This window comes from Drosophila kikkawai, chromosome 3L (assembly GCF_030179895.1).
Source record: "Drosophila kikkawai strain 14028-0561.14 chromosome 3L, DkikHiC1v2, whole genome shotgun sequence".
In the NCBI taxonomy this organism is placed as follows: Eukaryota; Metazoa; Arthropoda; class Insecta; order Diptera; family Drosophilidae; genus Drosophila; species Drosophila kikkawai.
This window is the reverse complement of record NC_091730.1, coordinates 34,677,540-34,686,611: the sequence shown is the minus strand read 5'-3', so window position 1 is coordinate 34,686,611 and position 9,072 is coordinate 34,677,540. Positions and strand designations below refer to the sequence as shown.

At 48.5% G+C, this 9,072-nt stretch overlaps 1 protein-coding gene across 1 annotated transcript; it reads left to right on the top strand.

Annotated features, from left to right (window-relative positions):
- The first annotated feature begins 312 nt into the window (after nucleotides 1-312).
- LOC138928471 (serine/arginine repetitive matrix protein 1-like) lies at nucleotides 313-2,312 on the top strand. Its single transcript, XM_070285551.1, has 2 exons — nucleotides 313-334; nucleotides 1,489-2,312. The coding sequence occupies exons 1-2, from the start codon at nucleotides 313-315 to the stop codon at nucleotides 2,310-2,312; spliced, it is 846 nt and encodes a 281-aa protein (XP_070141652.1).
- Nucleotides 2,313-9,072: the final 6,760 nt, after the last annotated feature.

Below are 9,072 nucleotides of genomic sequence, written 5' to 3'. Positions count from 1 at the left end.
GATCTGCATTTTGCCCGCCATCGCCGCTGGGTCATCCCGGGCGGCAGAGATCTTGCCGATCGGAAGAGGCGCCGCTGCTGGGCAACCGAGCGGGCGCAGGAAACGGAGGAGCACCTGGCCATCGCCAGGGTGACCATTTTAGATTCCCATTTTTCCCGAAGTAAGATTCGCCTTTAAAAACGAGCCCCTTTTGCCTAGAAAATTCATTAAAATTCGGCGTCCATGTTCTGGCCGTCTCTAAAAATATAAATATTTCTGGAGAGGAATCCTGGGCCGCTGAGGTTTACCCCGGCCTAAGACACATCCTTACAGATGGCGCCCGGAGCAGGGACCGGTCAGGACAGCTAGGATAATTTTTCTCAGTGGATTAAACCCCCACTGGCCGAAAACAAAATTTTTTTTCAGTAGAAAAATATATAAATATAAATTTTTCGCAAAGGCAAAAACAGGGAAATTTAGTTTTCTAAAGGACGAGGATAGAAAATTTAATGTCAGGAAATATATTTTATAAATATATTTTTCGACCAGCGCGCATTCGTTTTTGCGAGTGTAAGAAATTTCCGTCCCACGTGTCGCGACGTACGGTCGCCGGCAAAAATCGGCAAAGTACAGGAGAAAAGGGAATAGAAAAAAAACCCGTGGTAAATTTCCATTGGTGCATACGCATCGTCGCCAAAACAAGCGATACAGTTAAGCCAGAAATCGTAGTCAACGTCACTGCCAGCGTCAACGCCGGCAGAGGGACGCTTCAAGCAAGCACACACACACGTGGCCCACACACACCTCCAGTTCTGCTCTGCCCGCGGCAGCAGCGTCGGCTAGCTTAAGCATTAATATATACAGGGGACCCTCGCTAGGAGGGACACACACTCATTAAATACACATCGCTCGCAGACACTTCGCAAGATCAGCCCTTTGAACACACATCGCTCGCAGTCTTTAATACCCTCTTAAAACCATCGTTGAATACACATCGTCCCAGACCTTACACCTCGAAAGATCCACGCATCAAAACTCGTCGTTGTATCCTTGCACACCGGGAAGATTATCACTATTCTTTAACCCAGTTAAGGACGCCCACGAATCCTCAAAGAATCCTGCGAGATCCTGCCGCCGAGAACATAATAACAAATTTCATAAAAAAAAAAAAAAAAAATAATAATAATAATTAATGCAAATAAATAAACGGAAACAATAAAAATTAAAATGAATCAATAAAAATTAAAATAAATCAATAAAATTAAAATAAATCGAAATAAAATAAATAAAATATAGGGCAGACCCTCCGACTGCGACCGAACGACCAGCGAAGACCAACGACAGAGTCACGCTCTGACCAGCGAAGAACAACAACAGAGCCACGCTCTGACCAGCGAAGACCAACGACAGAGCCACGCTCTGACCAGCGAAGACCAACGACAGAGCCACGCTCTGACCAGCGAAGACCAACAACAGAGCCACGCTCTGACCAGCTCTGACCAACGACAGAGCCACGCTCTGACCAGCGAAGGGAGCCACGCTCCAACCCACGGGACCAGCCCGCAGAGCCACGCTCTAACCAACGAAGAACGACGAGGGAGTCACACTCCAACCACGAAGAGCCATCCAAGGCACATCACTCAGAGCCACGCTCTGATCAGCGAAGTACATCGACGGAGTCACACTCCAACCACGAAGAGCCATCCACGGCACATCACTCAGAGCCACGCTCTGATCAACGAAACACATCGACGGAGCCACGCTCCACATCCGAAGAACCACCAGGGGCACCTAATGCAGAGCCACGCTCTGATCAGCGAAGGACGACAACGGAGTCACACTCCACCCACGCCGAGAAGCCACAGACGACAGCCCAAGGAGAGCCACGCTCTACCCATCGAGGGCAGCCAAGGGAGCCACGCTCCGAACTCGAAGACCAGCCAAGCACCTCGCCTCGAGCACAGTTTCGAGGCACAGCATCACCAGCGACGGAGAACCAGCCGCCCTGTTGGAGACAGGCTTTGCCCGTGGCAGATGCCACAGCCGCGCAACGGAATCCCTTCCGTACCTCCACAAAACGTGTCCGCTTCCAGGATCACGTCGAGGAAACGCCGGAGCCAAGCCCGCCCCTATGCGGAACCGTCAATTTGGTGAGTCATCCCACAGAGGATCAAGTCTCATACCAGATAGAGAAATCCGAGACGCCGGATTACCCCGAGCCTTGGGTGAAGGAGTTCCTGGACCAGGAACTGGCCAAATTTGATACTCTCTCAGGGGTATCACACATCGCAGAGCATCGCATCTTCATGCGCACCGATCGACCGCTTAAATAGCGACAACCGCCTTCAGCCCGCCTACCACAAGGCACGACGAGCCACACGCTCCACAGATTCCGCAGCACCGAGGCCAACCAGACGATGGACGGACAAGGCCATCCGCCGACTCCCGCCCCGGCGCCACAGGACACCGCATGGATGTACGGTGCGGTCGACGAGCTCCTACAGGCGCTCCACGGCGCCGGCCAAGCCAGCCGCTTCCCAGCGACAGCCTCGCCGACCCCTCCCGGCCACGGGCTCTACCCGTCGAGGACATCACCATCGACGCCGACGACATGGAGTCCCAGCATACCAGCCCCAGCGGGCCACGACCACTCCCTCTGGAAGTCGCCCACCACCGCGGCGATGACGAGGAGGGGGTGAACGCGGATGACCACGCCGAACTACGACCATCATCTGCAAGGGGAATGCCGCCCCTAGTGCCCAGGCACATCGGCCCCATTGGGCCACAACGACACCCTCCAGAAGTCGCCCACCGTGGCGACCGTGGCTGGATCTTCGCCGCTACAAGGCCGGGCCCCAGCCACCAACAGTCGCAGCCGATCTCCTCCGCCCTCGTACGAGGAGATATTTGGCCCAGGTCTCTACGCCGGCCCTCACGCTACCGCCCGATGCGCCGCGGAACCCCAAGACGCGATCCTCGACCACGCCTGCCCACCATCGCGGAACTGGCCGCAGAGGAGGCGCGCCGAAGAGCGGAGGACCTCAGCGAGGAACTCGGCAACCCACCGGTTGCCCAACCGCAAACGAATGGCCCACCATCACCGACCCCGCGCCGCCGAGCACGGCGCCGGAGCGCACCATGGGCAGACAGCCCGCCCAGCTCATCCGACGAATCGTCGTTGGACACCGACGAGGGAGCCCTCAATCCTCCCCGCTGGGTGCCTGCCCCGGCGGAGTGGACCACACCGAACGGCACGCTGCCTGCAGCCCTGCTTCGCCGGATACACGGGCGCCTGGCAGTACCGAGGCGACAGACGATCCGGATCCTGGAGGAGGAGGGAAACCAGCGCTTTCGAATCCAGGTGAACCGGAGCAGAAGGGTTATCGTCACTCTCCATCCCTCCCGAAGATAGGGTGGAGTGTGACGAAGTCACAAAACCCTATTTTGTAAATAATGTAAATATTAGTTAAGTTTATAGTTAAGTTTAGCAATTAGTAAGTTAGGATTAGCCATACCACACACCCACACCCCACACACACACTCACACACACAACTGTACATTTAAGCGGGCATGAAGCCCAAAGTTAATTTGCCCAAGAAGGGCCAAATTAGAGTTAGATTAAGACCGCAACGCACAGGCGTATACATTTTTTCCAAGACGGACTGTAGCGACCGCGCTGAAGACATTTCCCCTCTCCGCTGCCGACGCGAACAGCTGCAGAGGCAGCGACATTTCCCCTCCGACGATCGTGCGTGTTTACGTTTTGGTCGTGTTTATTTACATGCCGATCAAAACATAAACAATAACAATAACGAAGCCGACGGCCGAAAGCTGCGCTGCCCGGACATTTTTGGCAGAGACGAGGCGACAAGGGCTTTGCAAGCTGCGACCGCGGTCACTTCTCTGGCATCTTCGAACGCGATCGTTACACATCTCTCCCGCCGCGGGCGGCAAGTCCTCAAAGGACACGTGGGAAAGTTCCCCAAACGACTAAGTCCCAAAAAGGACACGCGAGTGCCCTTGCATATCCTGGCTGCAGGACACGTGTCCCAGTCCACCGACAACAGCGGGTGAGCCGGCCGAGTGCCATGTCAGGGTAGATTTCTGGAGTGTGGCGTAGGGCCAGGTTAGGGACGGCAGTCGTAGGTTAGGAAAATGTAGACAATAATTAATTAATGTAATAAAGCACAGAAAATGAATTCAGAAATTCCATCGTCTTTCTCCCTCGCACCCGCATGAAACTCCGCGTTGTTAAAAATAATTCCTTATCCTGACGCGCGCCAAGGTGTTCCCCTCCCGCTCACTCACTCGCTGAGCTGGTGGGTTCTCCCGCACCAACTTCGCGTGGCCGCTGGGCAAGCTCCGGGCCAGAGCAGCGGGACGGGAGCGGGATTTGTCGCCGCTGGGTTCTCCCGGGCACAGATCTGGCGTGGGCATCGGGGCTGCTGGGTTTTCCCGAGCTACGAGCTCCTCGCCGCCGGCACGTGCTCACAGATTCCCCTCTTCCCTCTCCTTTTCCCTTCCGATCTGCATTTTGCCCGCCATCGCCGCTAGGTCATCCCGGGCGGCGGAGATTTTGCCGATCGGAAGAGTCGCCGCTGCTGGGCAACCGGGCGAGCGCAGGAAAACGGAGGAGCACCTGGCCACCGCCAGGGTGATCGCGCGCTTTAGGTTTCCCCTTCCCCTCTCCCTTTACCTTTCGATCTGCATTTTGCCCGCCATCGCCGCTGGGTCATCCCGGGCGGCAGAGATCTTGCCGATCGGAAGAGGCGCCGCTGCTGGGCAACCGAGCGGGCGCAGGAAACGGAGGAGCACCTGGCCATCGCCAGGGTGACCATTTTAGATTCCCATTTTTCCCGAAGTAAGATTCGCCTTTAAAAACGAGCCCCTTTTGCCTAGAAAATTCATTAAAATTCGGCGTCCATGTTCTGGCCGTCTCTAAAAATATAAATATTTCTGGAGAGGAATCCTGGGCCGCTGAGGTTTACCCCGGCCTAAGACACATCCTTACATTATAATTTGCACAGAGGACTCTAAAGGGTTCATGCAGTTCAAAGGATGTTCTACAGTGGGGCAAAACTAATGGTAAAAAGGACCTAGTGTTTCTTATTGGTACGTGAAAATTTAGCTGACCGAGCAAGTCTGTACTTTCCACGTCACCACGTTGTATATGAATGTAATACCTAGCATGGTTCTACGATCAGATAAGGAGGGTAAGTTAATTAGTAAGAGTCTACTAGAATAAGACGGTAACCTCTGGTTTGCATCCCAGTTTAAACCGCGTAAAGCGAAAAGTAAGAAGTTCTTTTGAACCGATTCTATGCGTTTACTATGGACGCCATACTGAGGGCTCCAAACGCAGGATCCATATTCTAATATAGGACGAACAAGTGAAGTATATAACGTTTTTGTAACATAGGGGTCATTGAATTCCTTCGACCACCGTTTAATGAAACCAAGCACACCCCTGGCTTTATTCACCATGCACGAAATATGATCGATAAAGTCAAGTTTAGGATCCAGACGGACACCTAAATCATCAACTATATTAATTTTTTCCAAAGAGCAGCCGTTTAGCGTATAAGTTGCAGGCTTAGGCGTGCCACGGGAGAATGTCATTAGCTTGCACTTAGAGCCGTTTAGTTTAATAAGTTCACGCAGCACCATGTTTGAAAATGGTTAAGATCTGTCTGTAAGTCTGATTGGCAAGTAGCATCGTTATATTGCACACAAAGCTTGACGTCATCAGCATACATAAGTACTCTGGAGTTGGTCAAAACTTCGGGCAGATCGTTGATAAATAACGTAAACAGTAGGGGACCCAAATGACTCCCTTGCGGGACGCCAGATGTAACCCTAAGAACATTAGATAGTTTATTTTCGAAAAGGACCTTCTGCGTCCTGCCATTTAGATAACCTGAGATCCAATTAAGAAGATCAGTCGGAAATCCCATTAAATCGAGATTCCGAACAAGAAGAGAATGGTTAACAGAGTCAAATGCTTTACTGAAATCAGTATAGATTACATCAGTCTGAAAGTTATTTCGGTATCCCTTTATAATAAAAGAAGTAAGCTCCAACAGATTCGTTGTTATTGATCTTCGCCTAATAAAACCATGTTGACATGGAGAAATAATTGACCTACACAGGTGCTGCAGATGAGGAGTAATAACATTTTCGAACAGTTTAGGGATGGCCGACAACTTAGAGTGAAATTGTGAACTTAAAAGCTTGCAATCTAAAAATCCAACGGGCCAATCTGCCAGATACATTCTGCTGTCGCATAAGCCAGAGAAGGCTTGAGTGATCTGTCACTACTTCAAATGGCTGTAATTCTAAATAGCACCGGAATTTTTCAATCGCTTATATCACTGCCAGACATTCGCGTTCCGTTACACTATAGTTTCGTAGCGATTTCGAAAGTTTTATGGACATAAATGCCAATGGTCTTTCCTCTCCGCTATCAGATACTTGTACCAACACAGCACACAGTGTACAACAAATTTCCGCATTTTGTAACACAGGCGCTGACGTTAGCAACTGTTTCAATTTCTCCATGGCGTCCTGGGCTTCCGGAGATTATTTAATAAAATTTTCTTGTTTTTAAGACTTCTGTGATAGGACAGGTGATTTCTGCAAAGTCTTTTATAAATCGCCTGTACCAACCACATACCTCACATAACCTCTCACTTGTTTCAAATTTTTAGGTGTTAGTTAATTATACAGGATATTTTTTCCGGATCAGTGGCTATTCCACCACTTCCAATCACATACCCTAGATAATTCACCTTAGTAACGCAAAAGTGACTTTTCTTTATGTTTAGAGTTAGGTTAGCTTTTTTGAATTGATCTGCAATACGCACTAGGACTACTAAATGTGACGCAAAATCTTCTGAGACAATGCATAGGTCGTCGAGATATCCGAAAACGCAATGACGTAAATCTGGCGGAATTAAGTCATCCATTAGCCGGGACAACGTCGAGGAAGCATTACATAAGCCAAAAGGCATGACCGTAAACTGATATAATGCTCGACCTGGAACTGTAAATGCAGTCAATGGTTTCGCTTCCTCTGTTAACTCTATTTGCCAATAGGCATCTTTAAGATCCAGTTTCGATATCATATTTGCTTTTGGCAAACGAGCAAATATGCCTTCGATGCTTTGTAGTGGGTAAGCATCTTTTTTAGTAGCATCGTTCAGTTTCCGTGCGTCAAGGCATAAACGAACTTTGTTTGGCTTTACCACCAGACGCATTGGAGAACTCCACGCACTTTGCGAAGGTTCGATCACTCCGAGGCTAAGCATGCGGTCAATTTCCGTATACATAAGCTTTTCGACAGCTGGGCTCACCGGATAATAACGCTGTTTCACAGGCTTGTTTTCTCCTATGTCGCTTAATCAAGGCAGTGCGACCTAATCCTTGTTTTTCAAAATTCGGAAATAACTCCTTAACAGCCTCAAGTTGCTGTTTTTCTTTTACTGTTAATGGGTATTTTTCCTCCTTCTATTTCCTCATTCTATATAGAACTAATGATCCCAGGAGCTAATTCAAAAGCTCGCCAGAAATCTATACCTAATATTAACCTCTGGACTATAGACGGGATTATGAATAGTTCTCCTCTTTCTCTTTATTTTGATATTGCATTTTTACTTTGAGACTTCCTAGAACTTGGTGAGACTTGGCGTCAGCGTTTCGGACTTGGGACAAAATTGACTTAAAATTGGGATACTTCGAAAAGTCCGAAGCGCTAGGGACAAACCAATACAACTTATGTTGGCCCCCGTGTCAAGCAAATCTAGTTCAGAAAAATCCAAGAATGCTACGCTGGCATAACTACGACGATCAATGTTGTTTCGAAAAACAGTTGAGGCAATCATAGTTTTCTTCGTTTTTGTAACATAGGGGTCATTGAATTCCTTCGACCACCGTTTAATGAAACCAAGCACACCCCTGGCTTTATTCACCATGCACGAAATATGATCGATAAAGTCAAGTTTAGGATCCAGACGGACACCTAAATCATCAACTATATTAATTTTTTCCAAAGAGCAGCCGTTTAGCGTATAAGTTGCAGGCTTAGGCGTGCCACGGGAGAATGTCAATAGCTTGCACTTAGAGCCGTTTAGTTTAATAAGTTCACGCAGCACCATGTTTGAAAATTGTTAAGATCTGTCTGTAAGTCTGATTGGCAAGTAGCATCGTTATATTGCACACAAAGCTTGACGTCATCAGCATACATAAGTACTCTGGAGTTGGTCAAAACTTCGGGCAGATCGTTGATAAATAACGTAAACAGTAGGGGACCCAAATGACTCCCTTGCGGGACGCCAGATGTAACCCTAAGAACATTAGATAGTTTATTTTCGAAAAGGACCTTCTGCGTCCTGCCATTTAGATAACCTGAGATCCAATTAAGAAGATCAGTCGGAAATCCCATTAAATCGAGTTTCCGAACAAGAAGAGAATGGTTAACAGAGTCAAATGCTTTACTGAAATCAGTATAGATTACATCTGTCTGAAAGTTATTTCGGTATCCCTTTATAATAAAAGAAGTAAGCTCCAACAGATTCGTTGTAATTGATCTTCGCCTAATAAAACCATGTTGACATGGAGAAATAATTGACCTACACAGGTGCTGCAGATGAGGAGTAATAACATTTTCGAACAGTTTAGGGATGGCCGACAACTTAGAGTGAAATTGTGAACTTAAAAGCTTGCAATCTAAAAATCCAACGGGCCAATCTGCCAGATACATTCTGCTGTCGCATAAGCCAGAGAAGGCTTGAGTGATCTGTCACTACTTCAAATGGCTGTAATTCTAAATAGCACCGGAATTTTTCAATCGCTTATATCACTGCCAGACATTCGCGTTCCGTTACACTATAGTTTCGTTGCGATTTCGAAAGTTTTTTGGACATAAATGCCAATGGTCTTTCCTCTCCGCTATCAGATACTTGTACCAACACAGCACACAGTGTACAACAAATTTCCGCATTTTGTAACACAGGCGCTGACGTTAGCAACTGTTTCAATTTCTCCATGGCGTCCTGGGCTTCCGGAGATTATTTAAAAAATTTTCTTGTTTTTAA

Bases quoted from the DNA above. Each gene is read 5' to 3' on its own strand.
- LOC138928471 (XM_070285551.1), top strand. From the start codon at position 313: ATGGCGCCCGGAGCAGGGACCG. The intron at 335-1,488 runs GTCAGGACAGCT...GACCAACGACAG, and splicing joins GGCGCCCGGAGCAGGGACCG to AGCCACGCTCTGACCAGCGA.